The 19,639-nt window shown below is 38.9% G+C and overlaps 1 protein-coding gene across 1 annotated transcript in view; it reads left to right on the plus strand.

Moving 5' to 3' along the window:
- Window positions 1-7,327, plus strand: part of SPINK5 (serine peptidase inhibitor Kazal type 5) — a 73,676-nt gene extending 66,349 nt beyond the window's left edge. Inside the window, exons 27-33 of the mRNA XM_020998872.2 lie at window positions 1,881-1,969; window positions 3,048-3,150; window positions 3,334-3,461; window positions 3,776-3,866; window positions 4,493-4,623; window positions 6,256-6,343; window positions 7,027-7,327. Coding sequence (XP_020854531.2) covers window positions 1,881-1,969; window positions 3,048-3,150; window positions 3,334-3,461; window positions 3,776-3,866; window positions 4,493-4,623; window positions 6,256-6,343; window positions 7,027-7,035 — 639 coding nt within the window. The 3' untranslated portion in view covers window positions 7,036-7,327. The remainder of the gene's footprint in view (window positions 1-1,880; window positions 1,970-3,047; window positions 3,151-3,333; window positions 3,462-3,775; window positions 3,867-4,492; window positions 4,624-6,255; window positions 6,344-7,026) is intronic.
- Window positions 7,328-19,639: the final 12,312 nt, after the last annotated feature.

Here is a 19,639-nt window from a genome sequence, read left to right on the forward strand (position 1 = left end):
GACAGCAAAGCTAGGAATCTGCATGACTGGAATGAAGATTCCCTTGAAGAGGGGGAAAAGTTTGGGAAAGATGAGTTGTTTTGAATATGTTGTTGTTCTTCCAGTTCTTCCAGTTTGAATTGTCCATTAGGCAGCTGGTGATGCAGGTCTTGAACTCAGAGGAAAAATTAAGCATTTAGATATGTTAATCTTCTACATAGAGATGATAATTAGCTCCATGTAGGCTGAGCCATCATCAGAAAACAAGATATAGACCAGGGAGAGGGCCCAGAAGAAGAGCGCATATCTTTCTAGATCCTGGGGTACATATATACTCTGCTAGGGAGTATAATTTAGATGACAGTCTGGTAAAGGAGGTGAAGGAGGATTGGTAAGATAGATAGGAGTAGAATCAAGTGAGCATAGTACCTCAAAAACCCAGAGATTCACTAGAGAGCATCATTTATTGTTTCCATCTATACATTTCTGATCCCATTTCTAAATGTGGGGGAGACAAATGCAAACACCTATGTACCTACAAGATTTTTACAGTGTAAATGTGAAGTAATCTCACAGGGTAGCCATTGGGGAGGGAGGGTAGAAGTGGGAAGGGGAGGACCAGGAAAAGCTTCTTACAGAAGGTGGAATTTGAGCTGAATTTTGAAAGAAGTTAGGGAAGCCAAGAGGAAATAGTGAAGAGGGAGAGCATTCCAGGAATGAGGAATAGTCGATGAAAAGACAGTCAGAAGATGGACTGTACTATAGGAGAGACAGCAAGAAGGCCAGTGTTGCTATGTTGTAGAGCATATGGAGGGGAATAAAGTGTAAGATAGTTGAAAAAGTAGAACATTTCCAGGACATGAAGGGTTTTAAAATCCAAACAAAGGCTTTTACAGTTGATCTTGGTGGTAGCAGGGAGCCACTGGAGTTTATTGAGCATTAGTGTGATATGATCATCACTTTACTTTAGGAAGATGACTTTCACATCTGAGTGGATGAAGGACTACCTTTGGAAGAGATAATTCAGGGAGGCCAGCCATTAAGTTATTGCAATAGTATAGGCATGACATGATGAGGGCCTGCTTCAGGGTGGCAGCTATGAGGGGGGGAAATGTGGATGGACACATAGGAGAGATGTTGTGAAAGTATAAACAGTAAAGCATAGCAATAGATTAAATATGTGAGGTGAATGCAAGTGAGGAGTTGAGGATGATCCAGAGGTTGCCAGACTGAGTGATTAGGAAGAGAATAAGTTTTGTGGAGAAAGACAAAGAGTTTGGTTTTGGACTTGTTGACTTTGAGATGCTTACGGGCCAATTGCAGAATCTCAGAGTTGGAAGGCACCTCAGAAATGACCCAACTCAACTTCTACATGAACAACAATCCCCTGAACGATAATCTTCAACATGTGATTATCCAGTCTTTGATGGAAGATCTCAAGGGAGGGGATTAGGGGTTGAAGGAGAGGTTGGACTGCTACCTCACAAGTTATCCTCTTCCATTGGTGGACAGGTCTAATCATTCTTTCTTCCTCTGATATTAAGGCTGTATCTGTAAATGTTCCCTATTGCTCCTACTTCATCTTTTGGGTCCAAGCAGAAGAGGCCTAATTCCTCTTATTCATGACAATCCTTCAAATACTTTTCAACCTGTCCTTTCTCAGTCTTCTCTTATCCATGCTGTATATCCCTAGTTCTCTAATGGTATGATTGAGGCCTTTTAACATTCTGGTTGCTCTTTTTGGAAGCATTGGGCTCCAGATGTGGTCTGACTAGGGCAGAGGACTGTCAAATTTTCACCTTCTTTGTACTGGATGTTTCAGTGCTCCTAATGCAGCCTAACCTTGCATGGAAGATTCAATTGCCAGATCATAGTGATAACATGTTTCCTTGCTTTGGTAGGACAAATGTCACAATGCCCAGAACCAACGGAGCAGTGACAGTCATGTGTGTTCCAGGGCTGCTGACTCTGCTCAAGTTCAAGCTACAGTGTGAGTAAAGGTTGTCATGCCACTGCTACCCTCTTGGAAAATGGTTTAGTAGCTATTGTTGTAGCCAGAGAGGGTTGTTAGGCTACAGGGAGATTAACATTCACTTTTCTCCTTGTCTTAAAGGCCTAATTAAAAATAAACAGAATTCTCCATTTGTAAAATGTCCATGGATTTGGAAGTTGTAGTTGATTTTTCTATGGGAATTAAAATAAACAAAATTGTCTATAAAAACCTTTAGAAAAAAAGTGAGGTGGGATATTGAGATAGTCATCTTTATTATTGAGTAAATGTAAACCTCATGGGACTTGGTGATACAGATGGATATTGAATTTGCTAGATGACTACTCAGTTTGACACTGACCTTGAGAAGCCTGAGCCAGGGCTTCACAACTAGTATATGGTGATCCACTAGCTGATCTGAAAGCCTCACCTTGTAGATCTGAAAAAAAAAAACAATTGAAGCCATCACTTTATCTGCCCCACCTTATGCCCCAAATTAGGATTCTCAATGGGGAGGGGGAGCCTACTTCCCCTGCCCTCCTCAGTTACTTTCCTTTTTTCTACTCTCAGGTAGAGTAATGCAAAATGGAGCCAGTGATGAAATCAACTGTTTGTGTTGCTTGGGATTTAGCTGTCCTGGTTCCCTGACATTGCAAACTACAAAATAGCTCAAGGACAAAGGGTATCATCCCTTTGTCCAAACCTTTGATCACTCTCCCTTAGTCATCGTAGCCCCTCAAGGTCACATACTCCTTTATTTTTTTCTGCCTCTGTCTCACAGGATCATAGATGCAGAGTTGTATAGGCTCCTATAGGTCATCTTGATGACCTTTGAGGTCCCTCCCATCTCTGAATCTGTGACCTTATGATCTTTTAAAGCCAGAAGGGCTTATGAATTGTGTCAACCGTTTGAACATCTCCAATGACTAAATCACAGACGTTTTGACCTATTGAGGAAGCTATTTGACCAAAGGGTTTAAACTGGAAAAAACATTTGCTTAAATTATATTTTAAAATAGTTTTAAAAAATCAACATAATACCCTTAGAGATAATTTTCCTCTTTTTTTTCCTCTCCAGGAAGAAAGAAGGCAATGAAAAGGAAATGACTGAGCTCACTAGCCTCACTGAAATAAACCCTTTAGACCCTCACAAAAAGTCTATACAGCCTTCAACTTTTAAAGTAAGCTGGCTCCAGAAATCCCTTCTTTTATATATTTTTCTTGGAAAGAGGCCTTCAGAATGATCTATTTTTTTTCTTTACCTACCTACCATCTTAAAATAGGATTCTGAAAGTGCTAAAGCATATGGACCCAGGATATATGTAAAGCAAGGTTGCAATCTTCTTCTCCTTTTTTTTTAATAGGAACTGTGCCAGGAGTTTCAGGACTTTATAAGAGGTGACAGCCTCATCTGTACCCGAGAACATAAACCTGTTTATGATAGCAGTGGGAAATGGTACAAAAACAAATGTGCCATGTGCAGAGAAATCATGTGAGTGAAGATGAATGCATGTGCCAAGGCCTCTCCTCTCTGTCTCTGATACCCTTGTTTCTCAGACTCAAGTCTTACAGGTTACTGCCTCCTCAAAGTAAGCCTTCCTTTGAGTCTGTCCCTTCTTCTAGCTAACATTCTCTTCTGGAATGTGGGATGTGAGCTCTATTCCTGTATCTGAGCTTGTCTTCAAAGAATGGGTTGAAATTGTGTATATACCTATATCTAAGTAAATATATGTGTGTATGTATATAAGTGGCATAAAAATCAGAGTACCTATTTAGAATACTTATAATTTTCTTCCCATTCTAAAGTAAAAAAGAAGCTGGGGCAAGAAATAAAGAAGTGCCATCTATCCAGTCTGTGGAAGAAGATAAAAACCAGAGTAAACCATTTATTTCTGTGGTCAGTATAACTGTTGACATCTACCTCTCCCCTTCTTGTGTTGTAAAATCCTAGGATCACACCTTAATCTGATGACTTTCCAGAGAGAATATAGGAAAAAATCTGAGCCAAACTAACAGTATTTCCCTATGAAGCTTCCACAAGGAATTGAGGAAGGCAAAGAAATCGCTTTGAGGGACTAAAGAGAGATTCTAGGATTATCTGCAAGTTTCATGTTTCTGTCTGTGCTATCTTCAGACCTAAATTTATCGACAAGGTTCACAAGATGTATGTTTAGGGCCTTCTGGAATGAACAGAAGTTCAGCAATCAACCTTGAGTTATTGCCTCTCTGGGTCAAGAATTTTCTTTTTCTTTTTTTTTTTTGCCTATTAAGAGGGAGTTGGAGAGCTGCACTCCAACTTACAAGGAAGAAAATGGCAGACACCAAAAGACAAGAACATTCTTTATTCTAAGGCAGACAATCAATGTCAGAAGGCCTGTTCCCTCCCTGTCACCTACAAAAGAAACTACATGCTTCCCCTCACCTGTTCTTTTAAGGGGTTGCTGGAAGAGAGGTCATGAAAACCCCACCTTTCATGAAAGAGGTCACATACAAAATAACTGTTTTCATTTGGTTCCTTTTCAGGAGTCTGATATGTGCCTGAAGTACAGGGTCATTCCCAGAGTGGGCTACCTGTGCCCAAAGAGCTTGTATTTTGTGTGTGGTGAGGATGGCAAGACATACAACCATCCCTGTTTGCTGTGTCACGAAAATCTGTAAGAACCAAACCTTAGAAAGGTCTCAAACACGCTGAAACACTTCACTGAGATCAGTTCCTCCCTTTCCCTCCCTTTCCCTACTTTTATTATTTTTTTTTTTTGCTTTTGAGGCATTCTGAGATATGGGACTTGCCCCGGGTAACATAGCTAGTAACTTTCTGATGCTGGATTTGAAGTCGGGTCCTCCTGAGTCCAGGGCTGGTGCATTTCTTTTTTTCCCTCTCTTCCTCTACCCTCTCTGCTATGGGAGATCAGATAGAAAACTTCATACACTTTGAAACATTCTCACTTTCATAGAGTGAGCATTATTTACTGGAAAGAATACTTGGATAGGAGTCAAAAGACTTATGTGTTAATGTAGTCCTAGCTTCACCACCAAATTGGTATGTGACCTTGGGCAGGTCACTCCCTTTTCTGAGACTCAGTTTCCTCATCTGTGGAATGAAGATAATGATCCTTTCACTGCCTCGCTCAACAACTGGATTAGTTCGAGGATCAAATGAGTTTGATTACGCTTATGGCAGAGGAATATAGTGGATTGGGAGATAGTTTTGAAGTTACGAAGTTACGAAGACCTAAGTTCAAGTTTTCTCTCTTGTCTTGGGTTCAAGCTTTAACAGACACTGGTTGTGTAACCTTTGCATACTTCCAGGCAACTCTATCAGATTATAAACTACAGACTAAATGCTGATCTGTATCAGTAAAAATAATTTCCGTAAGGGGAATTCCCCACACTGATGAAATGATGGGTGCAAAGGTTGGAGCAGGCACACTAAAACATGAAACAATTATATGTATCTATACAGGTAATGTGTGTGTGTGTATGTATATTATATATATATGTATATATATATATATATATATACACACACACATATCTATATAGAGACATATATAGACACAGATATAAAATATGATGCATATACAATTGTGCATGTATACATATATAGTGTACAACATGCACGTGTGTATATCTAGTTATGCATGAAAGCATACATATAAACATACTATATATACATAACATATTGCTATAGATGTATTCATATGTATGGTTACATACTTAAGATATATATGTTTATATACACATACATACACATACACACACATATAAAATCACTAAGATTACAAAGTCCTTGATTAATCATTTGATTCTCATAGCAGACCTAGTAGGGATAGTAAAACATTACATAAATGTGATTTATTATTAATTATTAATATATTTTGGAAGGTAATTTTATTGTCCATATTTCATAGAAAAGGAAACTGAGGTTCCCAGACATTATTACTTACCCAAAATCACACAGAAGGAAATGGCAAAACTTGGTCATCTGGCTTCCAATCCATTGCATTACTAGGGACACTCAAGGAAGTATTCTAGGATCTATTGGGAAGAAAGCAAAATCAAGGTAGAGAAGAATAAATGGAATAGGTCATTGGAGCACTGACCAATTCATCTGCCACATTCCTCTCCTGCCTTCCCTTAGTCCTCTGTTGTGTGAGTCTTAGCTCATAATAACCATGTCTCTCTCTCTCTCTCTCTCTCTCTCTCTCTCTCTCTCTCTCTCTCTCTCTCTCTCTCTCTCTGTCTTTATGTTTTTCTGTCTCTCTCTTCCTGTCTTCTTGTTTCAGGATACATCAAACCAACATCCGAATGCTGAGGGAAGGGAGGTGTGAAGATGGGCCTTTAGGAACACTCCCACCTAATTCTTCAGGCACTGTAAGTAGAAATATAGGAACCTAGAGTTGAAAGCTGAAAGGATGTTTAGAATTAACCTCATATGACCACTTCATTTTATAGAAGCTTAAACTGAGGCCCAAAGAAGGCAAGTGACTTTCCCACCAAATGTCAGATCTGTCATTCTACTTTGTCCTTGCCTTGACCCTCAGCTTGGCCTTGGACCTTTAGGAAACTGAAGCTGACCTCATTTAGAGGAGACTCACAATTTTCTCCTCCCAGGGAAGCAAGAGGTCCAAATCTCAGAAGAGGCATGTGTCTCTAGCCAAGCCAGAAAAGAATTCTCTGATAGACAGAATCTCACATAGTAGGAGGTCAGAACTGAGAGGGACCTTCTTTTACAAAGGTAGAAATAGACTCAAAGTGGGGACATGCCTTATATTCACTGAGATTCTACCATACGACCCAACTAGTAGGCTTGGATATAATTCAAACTCACTATAAGATCTTCAGTACATCATTTTCCCTCTCTAAAATTCAGTGTCTTCTTTAAAACAAAGGATTTGGCCTTAATGACAGTCTATGTTTATCCTGAAGCTGTTTTCAAACATGTGAGAGAGCAGGGAAGAAACAGAATGGAAAGTAGGACAGAAAGGAGAATGGCTGGGTTATCTATTGGATTTATTCCTGAGTTTATAGTTTTTGGTCTTTGTCTTTTCTTCCAGAATAAATGAGTGATGAATCGGTGGAAACCTTGAGGGAAATGTTCAAATGCTCAGCCCTGGAAAGTCTGCCTTCACCCTTCTGTATATATAAGGAACTCTTCTGAGCACATATTATTTACTGTGCAGAGCAATCCTGAGCTGCTGGGGAAAGGACATACTGATTTTCAGTCTTCCATCCTTCTCTTCCCAGACTTTATGATCCTGGTGTGGAGACACATGCTGCATTCAGCCCGTGCTCTGGGGCCCCTGGTCACAGTGCTGCCTGTCCATTTGCTTGTGCAATAAAGTAAATTTAGCAGAATGGCCATCCTACTTTTTGTTTCTGATATGAAATGAGAGCTTAACAATTATTCTAGCAAGGGCTGCATAATTGCTTCTGTGATCCTTTGCTAAGAGTGAAACTTGCTGGACAGGCTATACCAGGTCATTCTCATCTCTATCACATACAGGCATGGAAAGAGTCATTCTCCAATTACCTGTATCCCAAATAGTTGTGGTTATCCTCTTTCACCTCTATCCCTCATGGAAAGGGTCACCTTTCTTCATATATATTCCACAAAGACAGGATCACTGTCCGCACATTCATCCCACACAGCACAGGGCTATCCATTCTCACCTCTGTCCCACAAAGACTAGGTGTCCCTCTTTCACTTCTATCTCACACATAAAGGGCCATACTCCATGTCTATTCCAGATAGCCCTGGCTATCCCCTTTCATTTCTATCTCATATAAAAAGGACCATCTTACATCTTTTTTTCTATCCCATGAAAGATGGGCTCACTCCTAACAGTCTCATGAAATCTTGTATTGACAAGAAACAAAATGATTTTCACCAACTTCAATCCCACATAGATGCAGTCAGACTTACTCTTTCTTCTTTCAGTATACAAGGCTACTGTTAATATGGCCTCTAATTACATTATATTTTATACCTCCTGATTCCTATTGTGAAGAATTAGAATTTTTCTTTCTTTACATGATTCCCTCCCTTATAACTTTACCCATGCTAGTTATGTTTAGTGACAGCAAGAATAAAAGGAGTTACTCTGCAGTTATGTGTAGAGCACTAAGAAAAAGACAGAGGAAGAATGGTTAGACAGGTAGGAGGGGAACAAAGAAAAGATGTTGTCTCTGAAGCTAAAGAGGAAAAGATCACCCAGTTGTAGTGAGTGGTCACAAGTTTCAAAAGGAAAAGAGAGGTTAAGGAGAATAAATATGAAGACAGTCACTGTTAAAGAGGAAGTAAGGAATTACAGTAATTCAGTGGAATAAAAAGTGCAAGGGAAGACATTCTTACTGTTTCTCAAACTTGAGAATGTTTGTAGGCAAATGAATAGGAACAAGTGGCAACTAAGACATTGGAGATGCTTGGGAGAATGGGAAGGGAGAGTTGATTAATGAGTTATCCTAGAGAAGGTGGGAGGAAATGGGATAGAGCAAAAGCTTAATAGTGTCTCTTTGCAGTGTATTCTGGGTAATCTGCCATTTTGAATCCTCAGAACTTATGGCACCCTAGGATTTAGAGCCAAAAAAATGATCCCCCCCAAAAAAAGAAGTGTGTGTGTGTGTGTGTGTGTGTGTGTGTGTGTGTGTGTGTGTGTGTGTAAAGGAGCAACTTGTGGTCATTGGAAATGTTGTATAACTTCCTAAATTCAATGCAGTCTGAATGTATTTAATTCTGGATCCAATTCATTGTCCATATACACAACATATCCAAAATGAAATCTTCAAGTTGAATGGCTATGACATTTATTAAAGATTCTTTGCATTCTCCTGGGTCTTGATGTGATCAGCTCAAAGAAATCACAAGTACATGAAGAACCTCAATGTCTACAGAAAATCCTTCTTCCATTTAGGTTCTATAGGACCCCGTTTATGAGATGTTGAATATCTTTAAAGAGCATAAATCTTCCAGGCTGGTGCTTTGCACAGGATCACTGAACAAAGTTTTCTGTACTTACATCTGTTAGGGAATGATGGATGATCTCAATATATTCAGGGGAGACGTCTAGTTTGAGGAGAATCTATAAAGGCACATTTTATTCTGAATACATTAAGAACAGGTAAAATCTTGTATTTTCTATGTCTTTCAGTCAATTGTGTGACTGAAATTAGTCTGCTATCAAGTCATAGATAGAATGTGGGGTAGGGGTGGGGTGGGTGGGTGGCCTTAGACATCATCTTCTTATTTTTTTTATGTTTGGCCTTCCTTCTTAAAGAGGACCATGACATCAGGGAGATGATGGTGTGACTTGCAAATTGACTTTGATTTGAGTGAGGGAGGACTGTGTAAGGTCATCAGCCTCACTTTCTCCTCCAGAGCCATCTGGACCCAGTGGCCAGATATTCATCAGGATGACTGGAGATAGCACAGGGGGCACACATTTGTCATTTCTGTTCTAGATGATGTGCTTGTGTAGGCCACAATACTCCCAACTGAACCAAATTAAAATGTAATTGGGAAATATTTAATGAAATAAATACAAATATAACAAATACAATGCAATACAACATAGATAATAAGAGTAGATAAAATATAGATAATAATTGCATTTTAAAAACAAGTCAATATGTGGCCTACAGGGATCCTCATATATGATTTGGTGGCCCCCAGTTTCTGTCTGAGCTTGACACCATTGACCTAGATTGTCTGCCTCATTTTGCAGATGAAGAAACTGAGGCCTATAATATTCTAGTGACTTATATAGTAAAACTGAATATAATCTTTCAGGGGAAAAAATAGGCATTTAATGAAATAGGGGACTTTGCTGATAAAAAGACCAGAGCTGAATAGAAATTTTGACTTTCAGATAGAGGACTCAATAAAAGCATACAAAAGTAAATATGAAAGAGAAATCAAATGGGATTCAATAAGGTTAAACTGTGTACATTCCTACATGGGAAAATGATATTTGAAACTTCTAAGAATGTTATTAGTACTAAGAGTAGTTAAAAGGAGTATACATAGAGGGCATGGGTATAAGTTGACTATGATGGGATGATCTAAAAAAAATTAAGGGGTGAAAAGGAGGGTTATACTGGGAAAGGAAGAAAGGATAGGTAGAATGGGGGAAATTATCTCATAAAATATGCACAAAGGAGAGTTTTTATAATAAAGGGGAAAATGGGAGGTGGTGGCAGGAAATGCTTGAACCTCATTCTCATAGGATTTAGTACAAAGGGGAAATAACATACACACTTAGTTGAGTATAAAAATCTACCTTACCCAACAGGGAAGTATGAGGGAAAGGGGATGAGAGAATGCTGGAGGGTGGGGGAGGTGGAGGGACTGATAAAGGGAGGGCAAATTAAGGGAGGCAGTGGTCAGATACCAAATAGATTTTTTGGAACACTACTCACATAGCCCTCACCCTAGTTAAGGCCCTCCTCAACTCTTACTTGAACTCTTGAAGTCGCCTGCTAATTAGTTTCCCTTCCTCAAGATTCTCTTTGTTGTAGTTTATCTTAAGCACATATTCCAAAATGGTAGTTTCTAAGTGCAGGTCTGCTATGTTACTCTCTCTCTTAGTATACTCCAGTTGCTCCCAATTACCTCTAGGATTAAGCAAACTCTGCTTGATATTTAAAACCCTTCACAACCTGGCCCCTTTTGACTTTGTTAGCTTTACTACACCTATCACCTTCATTAATAGTATGATCTACCCAAATTGATCTGCTTAGAATTCTTCATATTACAGCATCCCATTTCCTGCTTCTCTGCCTTCGCACAGTATGACCCAGAATGCAGTGTCCTTCTTCATATATATGGCCAAAGGGCAAATGAAGGCTTGGACAAAACAGCCTGTGTTTTTCAATGTATGCACTCCTGCTTCTCTAGGAGAAACTGAAGAAACAAAAATAATGCACTATTCTGTGGGAGTCTAAAGCTGGCTCCATAACCCTGCAGAGAGTAAGCCTTTAATACATGATTTTATATTCATTCATTCATTCATTCATTCACTACTAAACTAGAAGGAAAGGCTCAGAGGACATCTCACCCCCACCCCCGGCTCACTTCCTTTTTTTTAAAGTCTAGAGAGTCCCGTCAAGGGTGTCTTCTCTTAAGGCCAGTGAATCCTGAAACCAGAAAACTACTTTCCACTAGTTCAGACATGAAAAAGTGACAAAACCAAGATTATTCATAACTATAATCAAAGAACTACATCACAGGTAATTTGAAGCAAGCAATAAAGATAGCACAGACTTGAAGTCAGAAGGGTCTATTTGGGATCTGGTAAAATGGGAGATAAATACCTTGCTGTTATCTGCTTTATTATCATTGAGTTTGCTTTCTTCTTTGGTTCTTTTCCTTTCATTGGATTCTCTTTCCCTAGAAGAGGAAAAAAAAGAGTGTGCATAATCTTTACCTGGATGTATTTAGCCAAAATTTCTCCAATCTTAATTTATATCAAATGGAATCTTTAATATTAAAAAAAATCTTTTTACATTTATCACTTATGTGACCATGGATAAATCACTTAGCTATTCCAGTTTCTGGTTTCCTCATCTGTAAAATGAAGGGTTTGGACTGAATGTCTTCCAACATCCCTTCTACTGTTATCTGTGATTTCATCCACGTGGATGTTCCAGTTCCTGACACAGAATAGTACATTTGTGCCTTAGTTAACAGTCTCCAAGAGTTGTCATCACCCAACAATATCAATATGCATTGGCTTTTCACTTAGCTCAGCTGGCCCATTGTTGTTCACTCATTTTAGTTGTGTCTGACTCTTCATGACTCCTTGGACACTATATATAATCTCTATTCATAAGGCCTGTACTTGAAATCTTCCCAGTTAATTAGAACATCCAAGCAGAGATTTCAAGGCCCTTTCTCCCTAAAAAAGTTGTGCAAATTCAGGGAAGATGAATGTATGTCTTATCTTAATTCAGTTAGACCAAAATCATAAAAGTGAATTTCTGATCAGATCCAAATTCTTGGAGTCTCTCAAGACATCACTGGCTGACATCTGACAAACATAAGTAAACACAGAATTTATCCTATGAGCTCAGGCTTTCTATTGGAGCCATAGAGAAGCATCTATCTCCAGTATATGCTGCTATTTCTGTTGAGTTGCTTGCCCCTGCAGTTTCTCTACTGAGAACCCAGGCTAGCTTCTTAATGTAAGGTACCAGATATGTAGAAGTGGAGGTGAAAAAAGTGGAGCTACCTCAACAACAGTTCAGGGCTATGATACCCTGGGAAGAAGAGGAAGACCAGTGGCTGGTGGCTAGGGGTTCACCTGTGAAGGTCAGTCCACTCCCTGCTTGAGGATATTTTCTTTCACAACTAAGGAGAATGGAAAAGATATTGAGCAAGGTAGTGGAAGATTGTATTCTACCTGACTTTTAGGAATCCCACCAAAACAAGGCATCACGTTTTCCAGAGAAAGGTTGACAATGTCAAGTGAGTTGACAGATTTATATAAGTTGAAGCTTCCAGCAGCTCTCTGTAAAGTTTATCAAAGTTCATATCTACTCCTTCAAATTTGGGATTAATCTGGTAAATAAAAACGATGTGTACAATACAATCAACTAATCCAGACTTGTGAGATTTGCCATTGATTACCACAGATACTGGCTTCAGTTCTCCAGATTAATTTGTTGAGATTGAGTTTTATAATAATTACACCAAAAAGGAAATACCTTTTCCAAAGTCATGGCCATTTTAGAAATTCTTATTGAAATTCAACTTCCATTAAGCGTTTGAAACTTGCAGATACATAGTCATGGATATAAATCCTGCAGCCAGATGAGACACCCAGCATGTTTGATTATAACAAAAGTTCATAGAATCATTGATACAGAACTGGAAAGGACCTTAAAGGCTATTTAATCCTACTGTCATTTTACAGATGATACAAAGGAGGCCCAGAGAGATAGGGACTTGCCCAAGGTAGTAACTTTGGGACTATATCATCAGCCCATTTGCAGACCCCATTATTCATAATACAGCTTGGCACATGGCACATTTATTGATATGGGTTTTGCCATCAGGACCCCAAATGGGTCATTCTCTCTGGTGAAGACATTTTCCATTATTCATTAGATTGTAGTACTCATTGCACTGACCTTATTGATATAAGAAAATATGTTACCATTCTGCACTAGTTTCAATTGTTCAAATGTAATTGACACAATTTTAGAGCATACTATACCTATGTGCATGTGTGTTTGTGTATGTATAAAATCTGTATACATCTTATATATAGGACTCATCAATACACAATGTATACCCAGAGGACAGAAGATACCTAGCTATTCCTTTAGCTAGTTAGATGCATATATATGCACATACATAACATTTATTCATTCATAAAATATCTATCTAGATAGTTATTCAGAAAGATAGCGTTAAGATTTTTGGAACAGGACATAATTGGGGGAGATATCTATATCTATGTAGATATCCATAGTCACTCTGGAGGGTGTCGATGAAATACAGATGTATATAGTGATATAAATGTAGATTGATATAGATATCTCTCTCCAGAGTCTCCCAAAATTCAAGATGGAAAGATGATAGAGATATGTAGATTAGCTATATCTATATATACCTTAGAAATATACATATAGGTATATATTACATATAGGTATAAGTGTGTGTGTGTGTGTGTGTGTGTACATACACACACACACAGTATTTTCCTTTAAGCCTTATAATAATGCTGTAAGGTAGTTCTAGAAGTATTATTATCTTGATTTTGCAAAAGAAGAAACTGAAGCTTAGAAGGTTGGTGTTTTGTTCATAGTTATATGGCTGATAAGGATTTGAACTCAAGTCTTCTTGACCACAAGTCCAGCACTTGGAACATTGGCTACATATCTCTTCCTCCAATAAAAGATGTTAGAACCCAGGAAAGAGGGTGTTTGGAGATTGTCTAGTCAAAGCCCCTTATCTTATAGTTAAGGAAACTGAAGCTCAGAGAGAGGCAAAATGACTTCTTCCAGGTCACAGGAGGAGTTGATAGAAGGAACCAAAACTAGAAACCAATTCTCCTAACCCTGTCATCCAGTGTTCTTTCCATTGTACATTTATACTTCATGGATTCCAGATTTTTTCTGTTGATGGAGTGAAACATATTCTAGGGATGCCTCATCTTCCTGTGCTGGCATCAAAAGCATAAAAATAAATGACTTTTTGCAATTTAATTTGCACCTTACCTGCCTGTATTGTTGAAGGGAAAATTTTTGTAACCTCAGTGTTCAATACATACACAAGCTGTTAATAATACTGCTATTAAAATTACACACTGGGGGGCAGAGCCAAGATGGAAGAGTAAAAGCAGTGACTAGCTTGAGCTCTCCCCCAAACCTTTCCAAATACCTGTAAAAAAATGGCTTTAGGGGCAGCTAGGTAGCTCAGTGGTTAGAGCTCTGGCCTTGGAGTCAGGAGGACCTGAGTTCAAATCCAATCTCAGACACTTGACACTTACTAGCTGTGTGACCCTGGGCAGGTCATCTAACCCCAAATGCCCCACCAAAAAAAAGTCTTCAAACAAATTCTACGGTAGCACAACCCACAAAAGAGAGAGTGGAGAGGTGTGTTGTGGCAGGCTGAGAGAGGAGTTCAGTTCAGCATAGGCTGCATAGACAAAGACCAAGCCTCAGCAAACCGGAACAGGCCTCAGGGGACTGAATCAAGGGGAGTTCTGGTGGTTTCCAGACTTATCAACCATAAAAGGTAAAGACAACTTAGAATTCAGTAGGAAAGGTCTGTTGGACCTGGGTAAGAGAGGAGTTTGGTCAGGCTTGAGCCTGGTGCTGCCCCATCACAGTGGCTGCTTCCAGAGGTTTCAGCCCATAGACAGAGGGGGGATCGAGCAGCTGATCAGAGGGAGATTTCAGGTATCTCTTTGCTAGTGCTGAGGTAGGATTCTCTTCCTTTGCTCATGCTTGGAACTGAGTTGCAGAACTGGGTGGTGGTCCTGGGTCAAGGAGGAGCCCCGGCATGATAGAGTTTGTGGTGGCAGTACAGAAAGAATCCTCCTCACAGTTCCAAGGGAGAAAAGAGTGCTAGTAGTCACTCATAGACTAGCCCAGGAAAGGGGTAGATACCTCACCTTTGATCATACCACCTTGGAAGAACTGAAAATGTATGGGTCTCCTAAGTATCTTTGATAACAGCTGAACAAAATGCCTTGGGACAGTGCCTTCTCCACACTGGAAGCAGACTCCTACCTTAACAAAGAGTTTAATAGTCAAGTAATTGGCTGGGAACATGAGCAAACAGTAGGGGAAAAAAAGTCAGACCGTAGAATCTTACTTTGATGACGAAGAAGATCAAAATGTACAACCAGAAAAATGTAACCAAGTCAAAGCTCCTACATCCAAAGCCTCCAAGAAAAATATGAATTGGTCTCACATGGAAGAGCTCAAAAAGGATTTTGAGAGGCAAGTAATAGAAGTAGAAAAAAAGCTGGGAAGATAAATGAGAGTGACTCAAGAAAATCATGAAAAACAAGCTTGCTAAAGGAGACCCAAAAAATACTGAAGAAAATAGTATCTTAAAAAATAGACTAACCCTAATGCAAAAGAAGTCCTGAAAGCCAATGAGGAGAAGAATTCCTGAAAAATCAGAACTGACCAAATGGAAAGGGAAGTCCAAAAGTTCATTGAAGAAAATACTTCCTTAAAAATTAGAATGCAGCAAATGGAAGCTAATGACTTTATGAGAAATCAAGAAACTATAAAACAAAGTCGAAAGAATGAAAAAAAAATAGAAGACAACGTGAAATATTTCATAGGAAAAACAGCTGACTGGGAAATAAATCCAGGAGAGATAATGTAAAAAAATATTAGACTACCTGAAAGCCATGATCAGGGAAAGAGCCTAGACATCATCTTTCGAGAAATTATCAAGGAAAACTGCCTTGATATTGTAGAGCCAGTGGGTAAAATAGAAATTGAAAGAATCCACCAATAATCACCTGAAAGAGGCCCCAAAAGGAAAATTCCTAGGAATATTGTAGCCAAATTCCAGAGTCCTCAGGTCAAGGAGAAAATGCTGCAAACAGCCAGAAAGAAACAATTCAAGTATTATGGAAGCACAATCAGGATAACACAAGATTTAGCAGCTTCTATCTTAAGGGATCAGAGAGCTTGGAAAAATGATATTTTGGAGGTCAAAGGAGCAAGGATTAAAACCAAAATTACCTGCTCAGCAAAACTGAGTATAATCCTTCAGGGGAAAAAACGGGCATTCTATGAAATAGAAGACTTTCAAGTACTCTTGATGAAAAGACCGGAGCTGAATAGAAAATTTGACTCTCAAATACAAGATTCAAGAGAAGCATGAAAAGGTAAACAGGGAAGAGAAATCATAAGAGACTTATTAAAGTTGAATTGTTTTCATTCCTACATGGAAAGATGATATTTGTAATTCATGAGACCTTTATTTTATTAGGGTAGTTGGAGGGAATATATACAGATGGAGGGCACAGAGTGAGTTGAATATGAAGGGATGATATCTAAAAATAAAATTAAGGGGTGAGAGATGATTATACTTGGAGAACAATAAAGGGAGAGGTAGAAGGGGGTAAATTATCTCACATAAAAGAGTCAAGAAAGAGCTTTTACCATGGAGGGGAAGAGGGAGAAGGTAAGAGGAAATGAATGAATCTTACTCTCATCAGATTTGGCTTAAGGAGGGAATAACATATACAGTCAATTGGGTAGGAAAATCTTTCTTACCCTACTGGAAATTAGGAAGGAAGGGGATAAGACACGGCGGGATGATAGAAGGGAGGGCAGATTGGAGGAGAGGGCAATCGGAAGCAAATGCTTTCGAGGAAGCACAGGGTCAAAGGAGAGAACAGAGTAATTAGATGTGGGAAAAGATGAAGGGAAATATAGTTAGTTTTTCACAACATTGTATTGGGGAAGTGTTTTGCATGACTACACGTGCATAACCTGTATCAAGCTGCTTGCTTTCTCAATGAGGGTAGGTGGGCAGGGAGGAAGGGAGAGACTTTAGAACCCAAAGTTTTAAAAATAAATGTTAAAATTATTTTTACCTGAAACTGGGAAATAAGATACACAGAGAATGGGGTATAGAAATCTATCCTACCAGGGCAGCTAGGTGGTGCAGTGGATAGAGCACTGGTCCTGGATTCAGGAGGACCTGAGTTCAAATCCAGTCTGAGACACGTAACACTTACTAGCTGTGTGACCCTGGGCAAATCACTTAACCCCATCGCCCAGCCCCTCCAAAAAAGAAAGAAAGAAAGAAAGAAGTCTATCCTACCTACAACAAAATAGAAGGAAAGGGGAAGGTGATTGAAATGGAAATTGGAAATTCCCCTTTAAATTAATAAGATCACTCAAATAAATAGGTTCAGTTCAAATCTCGGTCATGACCGTTCCATATCTCCTGAGTGTTCTTGGCCTAGCATTCCAGGAACTAGCCATTCCTAGGTCACGTTGACATGGAGGGTTGGCTCCTCTCCTTGTGAGACGTGATGTTATTAAAAAACAAAATACCAAGCCTCAGGCGGATGGGAGCGTGGCTAAGGTCAGATGTGTATTGGACAAACCATGAATAGCGCATGTATCAAAAAGGGCTTCTTGGCCCCAAGCCTTCTTTGTTTAGAACAATATAAAAACACCGCAGTGTAAGCCCGCTGAGCCTCACCCGCGGGAAGGACGCTTCGCCCGGGAAAATCTTTACACAATTCAAGTTTGTACTGGCTGCAACGGGGCTCCCAGCCGTTGATTGACTTTGGAGGTTCCCTTGAATTGGTGATGTATTCTCTTCCATTACCGACTCTCTTGATCGGTGCTATGTTATTGATTGTTCTTATTTTTATATGCTTTCTATGCAAATTCAAACTATCTGTGCCTTGCTTCTTCTAAATAAACTGTCTATTTCTTATTATTTTTTTTGGTGCATTGGAGAGTGTCATTTATAGGAGCGAATCCGAACCTCACTAAATCATATTAATACAGTGATAAAAGAAAAGGGGGGGTGGTGTTAGAAGGGAGGGCAGAAAGAGATAGAAAGAGAATCCCATTTAAACTTACTGTAGACATTATAAAATATGTAGGAGTCTACCTACCGAAACAAACCTAGGAAGTCAATGAACAAAATTACAAAACACTCTTCACACAAATAAAATCAGATCTAAATAACTGGGAAAAACATCAGTCTCTACTGGGTAGGCCGAGCTAATATAATAAAAATGACAATCTTACCTAAGATAATTTACTTATTCAGTGCCATACCAATCAAACTACCAAAAAATTATTTTATAGAGTTAGAAAAAATAATAACAAGATTCATTTGGAAAAACAAAAGGTCCAGAATATCAAAGGAACTAATGAAAAGAAATGCAAGGGAAGGTGGTCTAGCAATTCCATATTTTAAATTGTATTATAAAGCAGCAATCATCAAAACTGCTTGGTGCTGGCTAAGAAATAGGGAGGTGGATCAGTGGAATAGGTTAAATATGCAAGACACAATGGTCAATGACTACAGTAATCCATTATTTCATAAATCCAAAGACCTCAGCTTCTGGGATAAGAACCCACTCTTTGAAAAAAATTGCTGGGAAAACTGGAAAAGAGTGTGGCAGAAACTAGGCATAGACACAATCTCACACCATATACCAAAATAAAGTCAAAATGGGTTCATGCCTTAGATATAAAGGCTGATACCATAAGTAAACTGGGAGCACAAGGAATAGTTTAACTATCAGATCTATGGAGAACAGAAGAATTGATGACAAAGCGGGAGATAGAGAGCATGATCAAAAGCAGAATGGATAATTTTGATTACATTAAATTGAAAAGTTTTTGCACAAACACCAGACAATGCAGCTAAGATTAGAAGGAAGGTAGAAAATTGGGAAAGAATTTTTACAACCAGTCTCTCTGATAAAGGCCTCATTTCTAAAATATATAGAGAATTAAGACAAATTTATAAGAACACAAGCCATTCCCCAATTGATAATGAAAGGATATGAACAGACAGTTCTCAGATGAAGAAATTAAAGCCATCTATAGTCATATGAAAAAATGCTCTAAATCGTTATTGATTAGAGAAATGCAAATCAAAACAACTCTGAGGTACCACATCACACCTATCAGATTGGCCAACATGACAAAACAGGAAAATGATAAATGTTGGAGAGATGTGGGAAATTGGAACTACTACATTGTTGGTGGAGTTGTGAAATGATCCAACCATTTTGGAGAACAATTTGGAACTATGCCCAAAGGGCTACAAAAATGTGCATACCCTTTGATCCAGCAATAGCACTTCTAGGGCTATATCCCAAAGAGATCAAACAATGGGAAAAGGACCCACATGTACAAAAATATTCATAGCAGCTCTTTTTGTGGTGGCAAAGAATTGGAAATTGAGAGGATGCCCATCAATTGGGGAATGGCTGAGCAAGTTGTGATATGAATGTAATGGAATACTATTGTGCTATAAGAAATGATGAACAGGCTGACTTCAGAAAAACCTGGAAGACTTATATGGTCTGATGCTGAGTGAAGTGAACAGAAACAAGAGGACTTTGTACACAATAACAGCCATGTTATGTGATGACTAATATTCTTAAACTGAATCCTTCACATTACAAGGATCTAAGAGGCCTCGGGATGGAA

Source organism: Phascolarctos cinereus, unplaced genomic scaffold (genome assembly GCF_003287225.1).
Source record: "Phascolarctos cinereus isolate Bilbo 61053 unplaced genomic scaffold, phaCin_HiC Scaffold_2;HRSCAF=192, whole genome shotgun sequence".
NCBI lineage: Eukaryota > Metazoa > Chordata > Mammalia > Diprotodontia > Phascolarctidae > Phascolarctos > Phascolarctos cinereus.